The sequence below is a fragment of the Colias croceus genome, chromosome 28 (assembly GCF_905220415.1).
Source record: "Colias croceus chromosome 28, ilColCroc2.1".
NCBI lineage: Eukaryota > Metazoa > Arthropoda > Insecta > Lepidoptera > Pieridae > Colias > Colias croceus.
Window position 1 is genome coordinate 4878747 of NC_059564.1, and position 18412 is coordinate 4897158.

General features: G+C 36.5%; 4 protein-coding genes across 4 annotated transcripts in view; 1 reads left to right on the forward strand and 3 right to left on the reverse strand.

Moving 5' to 3' along the window:
• Positions 1-488: 488 nt before the first annotated feature.
• Positions 489-884, reverse strand: LOC123703956 (110 kDa antigen-like). The gene has a single exon (XM_045652170.1). It carries the CDS (start codon positions 882-884, stop codon positions 489-491), a length of 396 nt encoding a protein of 131 aa, XP_045508126.1.
• An 825-nt stretch (positions 885-1709) lies between these two features.
• Positions 1710-2528, reverse strand: LOC123703957 (110 kDa antigen-like; the record flags this gene model as incomplete). The annotated part of the gene is made up of 1 exon (XM_045652171.1): positions 1710-2528. A coding segment is annotated over exon 1 (819 nt), but the record flags the coding sequence as incomplete, so codon positions are not given.
• A 1076-nt stretch (positions 2529-3604) lies between these two features.
• LOC123703958 lies at positions 3605-12107 on the reverse strand. The gene is made up of 4 exons (XM_045652172.1): positions 12062-12107; positions 6974-7164; positions 4712-4906; positions 3605-3973 (listed from the first exon to the last, which is right to left on the reverse strand). The coding sequence occupies exons 1-4, from the start codon at positions 12105-12107 to the stop codon at positions 3605-3607; spliced, it is 801 nt and encodes a 266-aa protein (XP_045508128.1).
• A 5737-nt stretch (positions 12108-17844) lies between these two features.
• Positions 17845-18412, forward strand: part of LOC123703959 (mucin-17-like) — a 56334-nt gene continuing 55766 nt past the window's right edge. Inside the window, exon 1 of the mRNA XM_045652174.1 lies at positions 17845-17877. Coding sequence (XP_045508130.1) covers positions 17871-17877 — 7 coding nt within the window. The 5' untranslated portion in view covers positions 17845-17870. The remainder of the gene's footprint in view (positions 17878-18412) is intronic.

Sequence of the window (18412 nt, forward strand, 5' to 3'; positions counted from 1 at the left end):
CTTCTTGGCAAGTTCCGTAAGACTGTCTACCTTATCCCAGGGTACAAAGAGTTCCAGACCATCAAATGTAGGCTTGGACTGTATATCTTTCCTCACACAATCAACATTGCACATATAGTCACAAGATTGCTTTTCTGGATTGAAGAAAAGGCCTGTAGAACAGATACCAAGCACTGCTTTGCCACCCTTGCATCTCCAGAATTTGTCGCAGTCGGTTTCGTGCCTCCAGAACGGTACGTGGCAATCTTCTTGGCACTTTTGGTCTTGGTTCTCTGGGTTCTGTCCACCGTCACCGCCATCGCCCCCACCACCACCACCACCGCCATTACCACCATCTCCACCGTTTCCTCCGTCTCCTCCGTTTCCACCATCTCCCCCGTTTCCTCCGTCTCCTCCGTTTCCTCCGTCTCCTCCATCTCCCCCGTTGCCACCATCACCACCGTTTCCACCATCACCACCGTTTCCTCCGTCTCCTCCGTTTCCTCCGTCTACTCCGTTTCCGCCATCTCCTCCGTTTCCACCATCACCACCGTTTCCACCATCTCCTCCGTTTCCTCCATCTCCACCATTACCTCCATCACCACCATCTCCTCCGTTTCCTCCGTCTCCTCCGTTTCCACCATCTCCTCCGTTTCCACCATCACCACCGTTTCCTCCGTCTCCTCCGTTTCCGCCATCTCCTCCGTTTCCACCATCTCCTCCGTTTCCTCCGTCGCCTCCGTTTCCACCATCACCACCGTTTCCTCCGTCTCCTCCGTTTCCTCCGTCTCCTCCGTTTCCGCCATCTCCTCCGTTTCCACCATCACCACCGTTTCCTCCGTCTCCTCCGTTTCCACCATCACCACCGTTTCCTCCGTCTCCTCCGTTTCCTCCGTCTCCACCATTTCCTCCGTCTCCTCCGTTTCCTCCGTCTCCTCCGTTTCCGCCATCTCCTCCGTTTCCGTCTCCTCCGTTTCCACCATCACCACCGTTTCCACCACCTCCTCCGTTTCCTCCATCTCCACCATTGCCTCCATCACCACCATCTCCTCCGTTTCCTCCGTCTCCTCCGTTTCCTCCGTCTCCTCCGTTTCCTCCGTCTCCTCCGTTTCCACCATCTCCTCCGTTGCCACCATCACCACCGTTTCCTCCATCTCCTCCGTTGCCACCATCTCCCCCGTTTCCTCCGTCTCCTCCGTCTCCTCCGTTTCCTCCATCTCCTCCATCTCCTCCGTTGCCACCATCACCACCGTTTCCTCCATCTCCTCCGTTGCCACCATCTCCCCCGTTTCCTCCATCTCCTCCGTTTCCTCCATCTCCTCCATCTCCTCCGTTGCCACCATCACCACCGTTTCCTCCATCTCCTCCGTTGCCACCATCACCACCGTTTCCACCATCTCCTCCGTTTCCTCCGTCTCCTCCGTTTCCACCATCTCCCCCGTTTCCTCCGTCTCCTCCGTTTCCTCCATCTCCACCATTGCCTCCATCACCACCATCTCCTCCATCTCCTCCGTTGCCACCATCACCACCGTTTCCTCCATCTCCTCCGTTGCCACCATCTCCCCCGTTTCCTCCATCTCCTCCGTTTCCTCCATCTCCTCCGTTGCCACCATCACCACCGTTTCCACCATCTCCTCCGTTTCCTCCGTCTCCTCCGTTTCCACCATCTCCTCCGTTTCCTCCGTCTCCTCCGTTTCCACCATCTCCTCCATCTCCTCCGTTGCCACCATCACCACCGTTTCCTCCATCTCCTCCGTTGCCACCATCACCACCGTTTCCACCATCTCCTCCGTTTCCTCCGTCTCCTCCGTTTCCTCCATCTCCTCCGTTTCCACCATCACCACCGTTTCCACCATCTCCTCCGTTTCCTCCATCTCCACCATTGCCTCCATCACCACCGTTTCCACCATCTCCTCCGTTTCCTCCGTCTCCTCCGTTTCCTCCATCTCCTCCGTTTCCACCATCACCACCGTTTCCTCCATCTCCTCCGTTTCAACCATCACCACCGTTGCCACCATCACCACCGTTTCCTCCATCTCCTCCGTTTCCTCCGTCTCCTCCGTTTCCTCCATCTCCTCCGTTTCCACCATCACCACCGTTGCCACCATCACCACCGTTTCCTCCATCTCCTCCGTTGCCACCATCTCCCCCATTTCCTCCATCTCCTCCGTTGCCACCATCACCTCCGTTTCCACCATCTCCCCCGTTTCCTCCATTTCCTCCGTTTCCTCCATCTCCTCCATCTCCTCCGTTGCCACCATCACCACCGTTTCCTCCATCTCCTCCGTTTCCACCATCTCCTCCGTTTCCTCCGTCTCCTCCGTTTCCACCATCTCCCCCGTTTCCTCCGTCTCCTCCGTTTCCTCCGTCTCCTCCATTTCCTCCGTCTCCCCCGTTTCCTCCATCTCCTCCGTTTCCACCGTCTCCTCCATTTCCTCCATCTCCTCCGTTTCCTCCGTTTCCTCCATCTCCACCATTGCCACCGTCTCCTCCGTTTCCTCCATCTCCTCCGTTTCCACCATTGCCTCCATCGCCACCATTTCCGGCATCGTTCACATTATCGTTACCATTGTTATTACAGTTATTGTTACCATTGTTATTACAGTTATTGTTACCATTGTTATTACAGTTATTGTTACCATTGTTATTACAGTTATTGTTACCATTGTTATTACAGTTATTGTTTCCATTGTTATTACAGTTATTGTTTCCTGAATCTGCCGCACCAGGATTGCATTGAGTAGCGTCGCATCGCTGAAAATAAAGAAAAATTGTAATAATTAAATTGTCATTGATAATATGCAGTGTTTCTTTCCTTATCCCATTTATTTCTAGTAAAAAAAAGTAGAAATACGGTCTAGATTCAGATACTAATTCTACCTACTTGTCAAAAAATAATCGACAGGTGAAAAAATTGCACAAATTTTGTTAGTAAACTAAGAAAGAAAGACACATCAACTAACCTACTTATTATATCAGTCATAGCAGTAATATCATAATATGTATATTATGTAACAATCTCAATAATTATTTTTAAAAGAAAAATCTATTAATATGACCATTCATCAATTTTCTAAAACGAATTATGATAAGCATAGACAATAAAAGCAATATAAAGGGATTTAACGAAAGCTTTTGACTGTGTGATTCATAATGTATTACGAAATTAACTAGGAAGATATGGAATTTTGAATTTGATTCAATTGTATATACTGATCGTAAGCAATATACACAATTATAGCGGATTTGTCAAAGTCGTGAATAAATATATAAATCGAAACGACATTGTTACATATGGTATACGGCAAGCCAGTGTACTTGGACCAATTTTATTTAATATTTACATAAATAATTTCCCTAAAACCATTAAAAATAACATGAATACAAAATATCTCGATACGACTTGCAAAAAAAGATCTAAGCTTAGTTAATAGATTTTGTTTCACGAATCGTAGATGATATTTAGTTAATATAAATATTTGTTCGAAACTTCCGTAGCATAGTTTTCTTTAAGTAAAACATGAATTGAACCGTTTATTATAGCCAAAATTAGTTCAGAAATAAGACTGCTAGTAATTATCTCTCAAGTTTTATTCTATTGTTTTCAACTAATTTCAAAATTGATTCATATTTTAGTTACCTGGCTTTCAAAGTTGAAGAACGTAGTAGGAGCGCATGGCATTTCTACTTTCCTTCCGTGGACACACTGGTAGAACTTTGTGCAATCAGGATGAGGTAAGAGCTGTTCAATTCTCCAATCAACAGGGCATCCGTTCGCGAGTAACTCAACACCATTGGTGTGTGTACTGCCTCCATTACCGCCGTTCCCACCGTTTCCACCGTTTCCCCCGTTTCCGCCATTACTGAGGCCCCCAGAACCACCAATACCGGCTATACCAGCACCGATACCAAAGCCATCTTGCCCATCCTGACCATCTTCTCCATCTTGACCTAATCTGGGATCGCACCCAGCTTTGCCTGGATCTTCACAGTTCTGTAAAAGTAATTTTAAATGCTTATTGGCAAAAATGATTGTCATAATGTTATATTAGGGTTTACAAAGTATATTTGAAAAAAATATTACTTATGTTTTGATAAAGTGTCGTTTTTTACTAATAGGTGTAGAGTATTTTATTGTATTTTCGTAGAAATCAAAGATAAGTTTTATTTTTATACATGAGAGTAATTTAATACGATTAATTAGGTATATAACTTTATTATTATGTCATAAGATTTTGCCACTAAATATTGTATGTGCAAATATTAATTAATTGTAATAAAACAACTTTTGACGAAATTAATTATTATTAGATATTCATATAGCTTAAATTGTATGCTATTTATTTGTTTGTTTGCAATAGGTTAACAACTTATAAACTTTTGAAAAGATTCAAAGACGTTTGCTCTAGCAGAAACGAAGCGAATACATAGTACTAATGTTGTAAGTTTGTATGTTTGATTATTTGTTACACCTTCATTCAAAAACGGCTCGATCGATTTTTATGAAATTTGGCACACACTTAAGAGGGTAACGTGGATAATAAATAAGATACTTTTCAAAAAGAGCGTGGAAACGAAATGCTGAGCGCACGTGTCAGAAGTGAAACTTCTTTGGCAAGATGGAAAGATAGCAAAATCGTCGTCCTACTCCATGACGTAACAGTATTACCATGACGCGACCTTGAAATTTTTCTTGATGATGAAGATGTTTTACTTTAAAAATAAATCCTACCTGTGTCACAGCATTGAAGTGTTTGCCAGCTTCACAATTGATAAGAACTCTATTCCCTTGCACACAATTGTAGTATTTTCCACAGTCATTTTCATGTGGTAGCCGAAGGACACCAAAGAAATGAGTGGGACATCCCAACGTAGCTGTACTGCGAACCGAATTGACGCAGTTTACTAGATGGGGTTGGTCGCAAGTCTGGAATTAAATGAGTCAAAAATAAGATTAAAAAAATAAATCATTTAATTAGATAATCAATACAAAAAATAATTATGTGAAATTGAATTGTAATATTGACATGATTTTAAAAGAGCAACTATGCCTTCCGAATCGGTGGTAAATGTTAAAAATGTTATGACGATTCAAAAGAGCTTTTAAAAGAAGTCTAATTGGATAAATAAATGTTTGAGTTTGTAAACCTAAACATAGAAAAAAAACTATAACACGAAATTAAGCAAAAAAATTAATAGCTATATAAAAACCTAAACTACCTAAACGGCGAGGCCCTCAGCATATTATATCATGACAATAGTAGTACTTATGGTAGGTACTGTATTATCTTAATTTTATTGTTTTACTAGCCATCCGCCCCGTCTTCGCCCGTGGTACATACCTATTTACGTTTTCTCTACATAAAAAACCATCCTCGCACTTCAAGGAATAAAATAAAAAAATGTATTATCGAACTTGGTCCACCCGTTCACGCGTGATGAAGAGTTTGTTTGTTTGTACGCACTAATCTCAGGAACTACTGGTCAGATTAGAAAAATTCTTTCGTTGTTAGATAGCCCATTTATCAAGGAAGGCTATATAACAACACGCTACGACCAACAGGAGCGGAGCAATGCGGGTGAAACCGTAGAGCGCAACTAGTTTTATCTGTGGCATATGACGGCGTATTTTACCAAATTTCAAGACTCTGCGTACACGGGAAGTACCCTGTAGGTTTTGATTACCTTACGCTAAAAACACGCACTTGATAAATGCTAACAAATCCATACATTTTGATTGTATCACTATTCGTTTTGCGAAACATTATTATAATCCATTTATCAATAAATCCTAAAGATTTAAAATTAATTATCGACGGATTATAAATGTGAATCAGTCACTTTTTTGATAGTGATTTTAAAATTGTTTTTTTAATAAAATTTACCGGTATGACATTCTTTATCCTACTGCTTGTTTCTTTAATTATGGTAAACTAGCTTTCCACTCGCAGCTTCCCTGCGCTGTCAAAGAAAAACCCGCATAGTTCCCGTTCCCGTGGGATTTCCGGGATAAAACCTATCCTATTTCCCGGGGTAAAAAGTAGCATATTATGTCCTTTCTCGGGTATCAAAATAGCAAATACCAAATTTCATGCAAATTGGTTCAGTAGATAAGGCGTGATTGAGTAACAGCCAGGCAGACAGAGTTACTTTCTAATTTATAATATTAATGGATTACTAGCTGATCCAACAAACTTTATAATTACATCCTATCCATTCAATCCATTACCAAGTGGTATAAATTTACCTTCATGTTTGATTTTTAAACTCAAACTCAAACATTTATTTATTCAATTAGACTTCTTCTAGAAGCACTTTTGAAACCTCATTAGGTACATATTTTTAACATTTACCACTTCATTAGGTCACGTCATTAGGTACATATTTTTAACATTTTAGATCTATAGAACAACAAAAATTTTATAAAAATCGATGTAGCAGTTGTAAAGGAGTTTAGTTACATATGCTGTAATATTACAATTTTATTCATGTTTATGTTACTTTAAAATAACTATAAAGCATAGATAACCAAGCTTTATCCTTGTAATTATAAAAATACATGCGGAAGGAATTATCAAAATTGCTGATAAGAGTAAGTAGGTACCTACCGTTCAATGTTAATCTGCAATATCACTACATAGTATAAAACAAAGTCGCTTTCTCTGTCCCTATGTCCCTTTGTATGCTTAAATCTTTAATACTACGCAACGGATTTTGATGCGGTTTTTTTAATAGATAGAGTGATTCAAGAGAGTTTTAGTATATAATTTATTAGGTTTTAGACAAAGCGGGCGAAGCCGCGGGCGGTAAGCCAGTTTCTATAAAAAAAAAACACTGAATTTTTCTACTACGAGTACGAGTATCATTGTTAAAAGTTGCACATACTTGTGACGAATTCACTGTCTTAATTTACATGGCTCAAACGAACCACTAAATAATTATTTGTTAAAACGAGTCAAATTCACAAAACCGATAATTATTATAAAAAACTTACCTGTTTCTCAAAAGAAAACAACGTGTTCACAGGACAGTCGTACGCTTGATTATGCTTCCTTCCTCGCACACATGAATAGAACTTGGAGCAGTCATATTCATGAGGTAGGAGGTATTGCTTGCCATCCGTAGGGCATTCTACACTCGGGTGAGCGTAGGCGAGCCCTACGATGCCCAGTAACAAGAGCTTTACTGAAAAATAATTAATATAGTTAAAAAAGAGCGTTTGTGCCGAGTACATGTGTGAGAAGTGAAACTTCTTTGGCGAGATTCAAAGTTGTCGCCTTACTCCATATAGTGTGTGAAGTCTCCATATAATGGGGTAAGGGGCAGATGCATTATATAGGTATCTGTTTTACTGATCGATATTCTTTAGGGACAAGCAGGCCTTCTTCTCCACGGGCCTTCTTCTCCACGGGGAATCGAACTCAGGACCCCTCGGTGCTACGCTCAACCGCTGTACCAAGGAGGCGGTCAACCGTTGCCTTACTCCATGACGTGACGGTATTGCCATGACATTGAAATGTTACTCTCAACGCGCCTAAAGAAGTTTCACTTCAATAAATATTTCAGGAAAATTTTCACACACGGCACGATCTGATCCCATACTTGCTTGTATTAAGGAAACCAAATGGCTGATAAACATACATATATAATTTTTTTAATAATATATTTATATATGTAAATAACACTTAGACAGAGCAGACAGGAGGTAAGTAGAAAAAGTAGTTTGTAATGTAGAGCCATGTAGAGTTGAAATTTAGAATTGTTAGCAGTTTAAAAGATACTACGACTTGATTATAATATTATGTACCTACTTGAAATCTATATTTTTAATATTATAAAGCTGATGAGTATGTATGTTTGTTTGTTTGAACGCGCTAATCTCAGGAACTACTTTCGGTGAAAAATTCTTTCGGTGTTAGATAGCCCATTCACCGAGGACCAACAGAAACGGTGCCACGCGGGTGAAACCATGGAGCCTTTGGTTAAATATAAAATTTGGTTAAATATAAGTATATAGTAGATAATTACGTACGCAGATTGTTGGCGGCGAACCTCAACTCAAGGCCAGACTGAAAATCAGCGCTGTAGTACTCTCGAGTCAAACAGCATAGCTGAGTCTAGGCCTTTTGCCACAAAAACACGTTTTTATAATTTTCTTGTTTTTTTTTTATTCTATTTTATTTCAATTTTGTTATTAGGTTAAGTAGATTTTAAGTTTCTTTGTATCCAAATTATTGTAGCAATAAATACATTCATTTCATTTTCATTTCAAAATATAAAATTATTACATTAATGTATTTATGTGGTAAAATAAATGTTTATTTCATATATAATTCTTTCATTTCTTTTCCTGTAAAACGTCCTTGAAATGAATTGAAATAGGTTTACAGGAAGTCAATTGATTTCCAATTTCAGATAATTAATAGCAAATAATTATCTATTAATTGACTGTGATAGAATTGATAAATGTAATCTTAATCTCTAACACGGCTAGGCAAGTGCGATACGTAAAAACCCATTTAATTAATAATTCGTACAATTAATTACAAAAACACACAATATTTTAAAGTGGTAAAAGTATATCTGTAAATCGTTTGCGTTAAAATGCTTGCTATACACACATATATATATATATATATATATATATATATATATATATATATATATTTTGGCGTATCACAAATTCATGTAACGGGACTAGGTCTATCCCTAGTACTATCGGTTGTGAAAGTAATTGTAAGAAAATCGCAAATAACTTTAAAATGCATTTTCATGTTGACTCATTAGCGGTGAACAATTTATATTCTGAAATTAATTTTTGTAAACAGGTAGATTTTGTAATTAAGGATGTTGATGTAGTAAGGTCATTTAGAAGTGTTAAGAGAGGTAAATCCTCTGGCCATGATAAGTTAAATATTGAACATTTAATGTATGCAGGACCCTCTCTGATCACAGTATTAACTACTTTGTTTAATTATTTTATAAAACATAACGTATTGCCATTGGAATTTATGAGGACAACAGTTGTCCCTATAATAAAAAACAAAATGGGTGATCATTCAGATGTTAATAATTATAGACCAGTATCTTTAGCAACTGTATTCTCAAAAGTATTTGAACAGATTTTGCTACCATCTTTACAGGATAAAATACAACTTAATGATAGACAGTTTGGATTTAGGCCTAATGTTTCTACTGATTTGGCTATATTTTCTTTAAAAAATTGTATTGCTTATTACACAGAAAGAAGAACATCAGTTTATGCATGCTTTCTCGATTTAAGTAAAGCGTTTGACCGTGTGGTGTATGATAAATTATGGGGCAAGTTGCAAAGGTCTGGTGTGTCAGATAGCATTATTCGCATTTTGAGGTTTTGGTATCAAAATCAACAGAATGTAGTAAAATGGCAAAATTCACTCTCAGATACCTACGTTCTAAATTGTGGAGTAAGACAGGGTGGTTTAACCTCTCCCTTGTTGTTTAATTTGTATATTAATGACCTGATTGAGGAACTGAGTGCGACTCATGTCGGATGTCATATTGGAGGATTTAACATTAATAATCTGAGCTATGCAGATGACATGGTTCTCCTCAGTCCCTCAATCAGAGGACTCAGAGTGTTGGTGGGAATCTGTCAGAAATATGCAAGTGAACATGGGTTACTTTATAATGAAAAAAAAAAGCAATGTTTTGGTGTTTCGGTCGGGGCGGGGTCCTGACAGCGTCCCTCCGATATATCTTAATGAAACAGAGTTGGTTAATGTAAGTAAATTTAAATATTTGGGACATTTCGTTACCAGCACTCTGAGTGATGACGAGGATATAGAGAGGGAGAGAAGAAATCTATCAGTTAGGGCAAACATGATAATAAGAAGATTTAAAAAATGTAGTAGGAATGTCAAAAAGCTATTGTTCACAACCTATTGTCAGTCGTTTTATACAAGTAGCTTGTGGGTGAAGCATACACGAAAAACAATGAACACATTTAGAGTACAATACAATAATGCATTCAGGATGTTCATGGGATTGCCACGTTTTTGTAGTGCATCTCATATGTTTGTATTATACAGAGTAGATGATTTTTATGATATATTAAGGAAAAAAATTTTTTCAATTAGGGATAGAATTAATAAAAATGATAATAGTATTTTAAAAGTTCTCAATAATGTACATAATTTTATCAATAAAAAATGGCTAATAACTCTAAAATCTAAAAATAAGTATATGTAGTTTTACTAACACTAGAATAAGTACTACTAACAATATATGGGCAATGCTGCCTGATATAAATAAAGAAATAAATAAATATACAGGGTGTAATCGTAAAGTGTGCACAGGCGATTATTCCGTAACTATTGCAGACTTAGAGTATATAATATTACAATAGTATAGAGCGAGTGTATTGCACAAATTGCTTATTGCGCATCGTAGGCAGATGAGCTATAGATACTATATAGATGTGTGTGTGACAAATAGGGATGGGTAGGTATCAATTGCGTGTTGAACTGTCGATAAGTTATGTAAATAAATATGTATCATAAGTAAATTTTATGTTCAATAAGTTATTAAAGGAAAAATATACGAATAAAGTATAAATATGTAATTTTAAATTTGTCTACCAACTGAATAAAGTTTGTTTATTCCATTTGAATATTAAATATTATATATGAAATTTTCTTGTATTAATTATAAGTACTTTAAAAAAATATGTTTAATTGGAATATCAGAAAAACGTGAGTACTTTTTAAATAATAAAGTTAATAAAATAAAAGATCAGGTTTAGTGCTATTTCTTTAATAATAAATCAAACCATAATAATAATGTTTTAAAAATGGTAAAAAATATTAACAAATAATTAATAATTTAAAATAATAAATAATATTAATAATTTTTTTATTTAATTTTATCCATTCTACTATCAAAATTTAGCGGTTCAGAAAATATATCGTAACATTACATACTTTACATTTACACTACATACTTTACATTTACATTCGCATTCATAATATTAGAAAGTGTATCATACAAAACACACCACAAATATATTTATAATACATTTTTAAAAGAGTTTTAAATTTTAAGTTAAATAAATAATTTGTAAAATATAGTTCTTCTAGTAAACTTTATATCGAGTACAGCGTTGGTCAGGTCACATCACTACGATCACGTGGCGGCAGTGAGGCGCGCGAGCAAGCCTGCGCGTGTCCGCCTCTCACCTACCCTTCACCCCCGCGATGCTAGATTTATTTTCATAAAAATAAGTCTATCAATCGACTTACTGATGGAATGTGATAGTGGATTTCAATTTTGTGTATTTTCTAGTATCGTTTTTGCAAGATAGAACAGCACATTTCACCATGTTTATTCGTAATATGAAAAAAAATCCAGAGCAACGCACTTCGTGAGCACTCAACCACGACTGCGAGCGCTCGCGGCGGGAACGTCGTGTTGTTCCCACCTGTGCCTACTGTTCCCACTTGGTTGTTCGCACTCTATAGATAGTATATATACTCTAAGATTGCAGATATCAAAAAACTTTATACTGATATCGAAAGCCCTTAACTTAATAAGTAAAATGACAATAATAACTTTAAAAAAAAATAAAACGGGAAATATCCAAAAAGTTTACATCAAAGTTCAAACACGCCAATAATAATAAAGAAAATAAAGGCGTAGGGATGTGACGACCCCATCGCCCTCGGCTGGCATATCTACAATAGATATCCCAACCGTGCAGTCAGTCACCCCGCAGGGCACCTTGTGGCGAGGTGTCGGGGAGTAGCGACCCCGCGGGAACCGAGCGCTCCCGGGGGAGGTCCCTGTCCTCACCTCTGGGCTGTCCCGGTGGCAGTTCGGAGTGAACAATGACGAGGTTCAGAATCCCCCACCTCTGGCTTGCCTTTGTTGGCCGTCCAGAGTGGAGCCGCCAGAGCTATATGCTCGGGGGTGGAAGTGTCTAATGGCGCAATAGCGGGGAAACCCGCTCCGGGCCCGCGGGCTCGCGATGGTGAAACCGGTGCCGCACCTCTCTACACCCTAGCCGTTCAGCTGATGTTGCCCCCTTGTTGCCACTATCGGTAACCTTTTTGGGAGCCCATCGACCGAACTGGCGAGTCACCGTCTGCCATAGTTTTCAATTTTTAATATTGAAAAGGCAGACGTCCATAGTCCCCATAGACCCAATATACCAGTCCATCTAACACCCCCTCCCATAACCCAGTTTTATTCATTTCCATTTTTCTGCAATAGTCCTACATTGGCCGCGGACTGCCCAGGGCTGTATCTCTATAGTGCAGCCATGGGCAGGCTGCGGCTGGTGTCCCACAACACATTAAATTCTCTAAAGGGCCTCTGCGTGTTGGACCTGTGTCCCAATGTAAGCCTTCCAAAGGACCGGGTATCATCCTTATAGCGATACCCGTGTATTATGAAGAAAATAAAATAATAAGGAAGAGCGAAACCTCCTTACACAAGTATTTTATTTGCTCCAAGATTTGCTCCAATCACATATTAGTTCATGACCATTTGTTACTTATAGACGTAAATAATTTTGAATTCGAACAAACAAACATACAGGTAAAGCTAAATTTTAATAAAAGCAATCAAATGATGCGATATAATATTAAAATAAACAAATCATTGCTGTTAAGTGTTATGTCCTACTAGTCTTTCTTTATTTCACGTAAAACATTCGTATTTAATTGTTTATCTTTAGAGGATATAAAAAATATTTATTATATGTGTATTAAATACAAAATTATCGTTAACAATATATACTTTATAGAATCGGTACTTTTCTGATATCAACTTTAACTACTGTTTTTATCAATAGTATAAAACAAAGTAGCTGTCTGTTCGTCCTTCTATGTATATAATCTTTAAAACTGCGCAACGACTTTTGATGCAGCTTTTTTAATAAATAGAGTGGTTCTTGAGGAAGGTTTTAGTATATAAATTGTTAAGTTTTCTACGCAAGCTAGTTTAATTATAAATAGGTCCGCGGCTTCCGCGAGTTCCCGTTCCCGTGGGATTTCCGGGATAAAAAGTATGTTTTATTCTGGGTCTTCAGTTACCTACATAACAAATTTCATTGCAATCGGTTCAGTAGGTACTTTTTACGAGAAAGAATAACAAACAGCCATCCATCCTCACAAACTTTCTCACAATCCTCAGAAAACAAATGTTTTGATAGCGTGGATGATGGAAATGACCTCATATTTCCAGTCAGTTTACGCCGTGAATTGAACAGTAAATTCACGGCGTAAACTGTCTGATAATAAGAGGTTATAATACGGCCCCTGAACCCTCATAGGCATGTGTCCCTTTGCAGTGGGAACATTTTATTATTAGGTACTAGCTCTAGCGGTGCGCCCCGGCTTCGCCCGTGGTACATATTTCGCAATCAAAGATAGCCTATGTTCTTTCTCAGGGATTATGCCAAATTTCATCAAAATCGGTCCAGTAGTTTATGCGTGAAAACCATACATACATACAAACTTTTCTTCTTTATTATTAGTATATTAGTATAGATATGGCCTGATGATGATGATAAAAACTAATTGTCATTAAGCATGTATTTTTCATTAACTTGGTACAAGTACATAATAATCCATATCTTATTATTATTATAATCTTGTCAGTTTTTATCAAAAAACAAAGAAATATGTTTTAAATAATTCCAAACATGTTTTATCAATTATTTGAAAATACAGATAATGATAGATTAAACGTCGTTTTAGATTGTACTTACAATATTGGATTATAATTGAATTCTCCTATCTTTATATTCATACTAGCTTTCCACCTGCGGTTTCGCCCGCGTTTTATTTATTTATTTATTTTAGAATTTCCGACAGAGGATACAGATTACATTCGTTACATCTAATACAAGTACATGATCTTCTGCACCTCTAATTATAGGTCATTACAGCGTGCAAAATGTTAATTACGATTACAATTCGTCAATTTATGAATTACATTAAAAAAATTCAAGAAATTTAATAACATTATATAGGTAAAAAAGTATTACAATTACAAATTTAAAATTACAATTATATTCGTCAAATTATAAAAAAATATTAGATATATAATAAACATTTTCAAAGAAAAACCCGCATAGTTCCTGTTCCCGTGGAATTTCCGGGATGAAACCTATCCTATGTGTTAATTTAAGTTACCCTCTATATGTGTGCTTAATTTCATTGTAATCGGTTCAGTAGTATTTGCGTGAAAGAGTAACAAACACACATACACACACATCCTCACAAACTTTCGCATTTATAATTTAAGTAGGAAGAGGCTTCACAGTTAGTATTTTAGAATGAGGCAAGTTAGTATTTGTGTGCTTTTATGTTATCAAATTACACGATCCATTTATAAATCCATACTTAATATTATAAATGCGAAAGTAACTCTGTCTGTCTGTCTGTTACTCAATCACGCCTAAACTTCTGAACCAATTTGCATGAAATTTGGTATGGAGATATTTTGATACCCGAGAAAGGACATAGGCTACCTTTTATTGTGAAATATGTACCACGGGCGAAGCCGGGGCCGACCACTAGTTTATTATAACTTTAGAAAGCCCTACATAATATTATTACGATTAAACGAAGGAATAAACTGTTTTATTTTTCTGGTTATTGTCAAATGAATTAATGAATGATGCAGAGCTTTAGTTGTGTTTCAAATTGGTTTGAAAGCATTGAGCTTATTTCTATGATTAACTAGCGGTCCGCCCCGGCTTCGCCCGTGGTACATGTTTACGTTTTCTCTACATAAGAACCATCCTCGTACTTCCAGGAATATTATAAAAAAAGAATTAACGAAATCGGTTCAGCCGTTCTCGAGTTATGCGCTTACCAACACATTTTGGGATTCATTTTTATAATACTTATAGATAACTTGTTTTTATTTTAAAAACAACTATTATATTATATGCTTTTATCACACTTTAAATAAATTTGTTTAAGTAATTGTAATTTGTATGGCATACAGTGTACAAAATAATTTAAGCTCAAATATTTATTTTTGTTTTTGAAGTTAACGAAAAACAATAGATATAAGTATTTTATTTTGTTTTTGTAAAATATTGTTATATTACTCTACGTTAATATTATCACTTTAATCACACTTATAAGCCGTTAAAAAAGTGATGCAATATATTTTTTAATAAATAAAACGTATTTTTAAAGTAAGCACACTATTTATCCGCACACTAATACACTTGCACTAATGTTATTTTAATAAAATAAAAAATAAAATGGATACTCACTATACATAGCGTCGATTTTGACGCGAAGTTTTTTTGTCAAAAAACACACTATTAATTACTAAAAATTATTTTCAACTGCAGAAAACAAACAAAACGCTATTATATATTCTTAACTATAGATAATACAAGATAAGTCGAATTAATTCGATTCAAATTTTATCATTAATCTCTATAATACGAAGCAGTAAATAAAATGTCAACCCCTTTACTCGGAAATGTGCAAATTTTGATTAGATTTTTGGTATTTTTAACAATGAATTAAATTCTTCAAATAATTATATTGTAGGATAACTTGAAAAAGAAAGAAAATATAGTAAAAATACGGAAAACAGGAAAAGATATAAGTGTATTACGATAATATTAAAGGACAACGATTATGAAGCAATTACCTACGCATCAATCTATAAATATTATCAAATACAAAGAATAACTGCGTAATGTATGGAAAACATTTCACTGTTGAGTTCGATACTAAACTATTTCGTCAGTCGTTGTCTAGCTGAGGCGTCACATAATAGGTAATCTCCAGAAGTACCTACAGATACCATTATGAAAATCCACACTAATATTATAAAGAGGAAAACTTTGTTTGTTTGATTGTAATTAATAGGCTCATAAACTACTGGACCGATTTTAAAAATTCTTTCACCATTCGAAAGCTACATTATCCACGAGTAATATAGGCTATTTATCATCAGGATAAGACCAACAGGAGCGGAGCCACGCGGGTGAAACCGCGCGGCACAGCTAGTTGCTTAATAAACTATTTACGAGTGACAACGGCTAGATTTTCAAAACATGTTATCACAGATTTGAAAATTCTTTCAGTGATAGCTCATTTATCGCGGAAGTCTATCCTATCCTATCCTAATCCTATTTTGCACGCCTCATAAGCGAAGCGTTGAGGTGGGTACTACTGTCACTTCGCGCAAAACATCTGATTTTTCAAACTTAAAATGTCTTTATGTATCATACATTGCACTTGTAAGATAATACATATACACACACACATATTAAGAAAAAACACTATTTTTAACGTTCATGATATTTTTGATGTCATTTTTGTTATTTAAACTAGTTAAAAAACAGTTAAAAAAAGTTCTGTCTTGGACGTCCGTGTGTCTGTAGGTATGTGCGGAGGATTTTCTTGTTAACACGATAGCGACCGAAATACTTTACTAATCGAGTCTTTTTTTTTCTCTCACGCTTGAGTATGCTCAGGAATAGAACCCTTTCATTTTTCAGGGTCTGATTCGATGTGGTTTAATTGTTATTAAATAAACAAAAAAAATATCGACTTTTTTTTTTTTTTTTATAGTGTACTCAAAATTCACCATTATAAACTCGATTCTTTATACTATAAGCCAAGGTTTAAAAAAATAAGTTGGTAGTCAGTCCCTTAAACCTGCGCAGTTTCACATCTAGGTGGGGCCACAAGAAAAATAGCTCAATTATTACGGTACCGCTTTCTTTACTTTTCCAAATGTTTTATTTTATTTCTTTTTTATATTTATAGTCACGTACTCTTTATAAATAATCAATTTTATTGTAAAGGATGAGATTATGAGGCGTGCACTTTTGGATTTTCCAAACTATTTTATTATATTCCTTGAAGTACGAGGATGGTTCTTATGTAGAGAAAACATGAATATGTACCACGTGCGAAGCCGGGGCGCACCGCTAGTTTTTTATAAAAATTAAGGCATGTTTCCTATACGCAAAAATGTCAAGCTTAAGGTGGCTTAAGTTTCAATAAGACAGAGTTACTTTCGCATTTGTAATATTACCTAGGTACTAGCTTGTCGCCCACAGATTCGCTTGCGTAGTCAAAGGAAAACCCGCATAGTTTACACTTTCCGTAGGATTTTCAGGATAAAAAGTTGGATATGTCGTAGGTACCCTCTATGTGTGTGCCAGATTACATGGAAATCGGTTCAGCAGTTTATGCGTAACGAATAAACAAACATACAAACTTTCGCATTTATAATACCTATTAGTAGGATAGTTAGTATTATTGTTATTATGTCACATAATAACACTGTTGGTAGGGTCACCAATGTTAGAGTCACCAATGTAGGGGCTTGTTATGTGCGGGTGTAATGAAAGATGAAATTACTACGCAAAGGTTATATTTCGTTAACTACATATATTTATCCGTATGTAATTAATATTCGACCTAATGCGACCCACCCGCGTCCCGACAAGCCCGTGACTGTCCGTGCATAGGGCACGAACTGTTTATATACGAGTTACCGTGTGAACTTTCTTTGGGCTACACTTGAAATTCGATAACTCCTAAATTGGCTTGTCGTCGCTACAACACTAGTAATGTCAACCTAATTATGATCTGTATAATATTAGTGCTGTTTCGATAATACATTTTCGTTTTTTAATCCAAATTTCAGCTAATTAAGTACTTTAGTGTCACCGTAAAATCGATTTTGATAATAATGCGTAACAAATACGTAAATATTCGAGTTTATTTACAGATTGCTCTTCGAATCACAGTCGCATTGGAGTGATTTTTTTTCTCGTTAAAGAAAATGTTTTGATATTTGTAAGAAAAATATAAATATAGAAGAGATGAGAGATGTCCTGTTACATTAGATAAGTTATCATGGTAGGTAGGTAAGTTTTCTTAATATCTTGAATATATGTATACAGGGTTACTTGTAAAACACCGGCAACCTCGCAGGACATGATAGCTAACATCATAAGTAACAACATTTGTTCTACGACTTTTGGTAATTTGTTAACCGACTTCAAAAAAAAGGAGGAGGTTATCAATTCGGCCGGTATATTTTTTTTTTTTTTTTTTTTTTATGTATGTACACCGATTACTCCGAGGTTTCTGAACCGATTTACGTGATTCTTTTTTTGTTCGATGCGGGATGGTGTCGAATTGGTCCCATAAAAATTTTATTCGGCTAGGCCTAGTAGTTTTTATTTTATGAGCATTTTTGTCTGTACTCGATGACTTAATTTCAATGTAGCAAGTAACTTTGATTCACTTCCCGGTAACCGATTGAGCTGAAATTTTGTATACGAATGTAAATTGGATAGCGATGAAACATTATCATGACATGGAGCTGATCTGATGATGGAATCGGAAGGTGGCCATAGGAACTCAGTAATATATTGACTCAATTTTATCGAGTT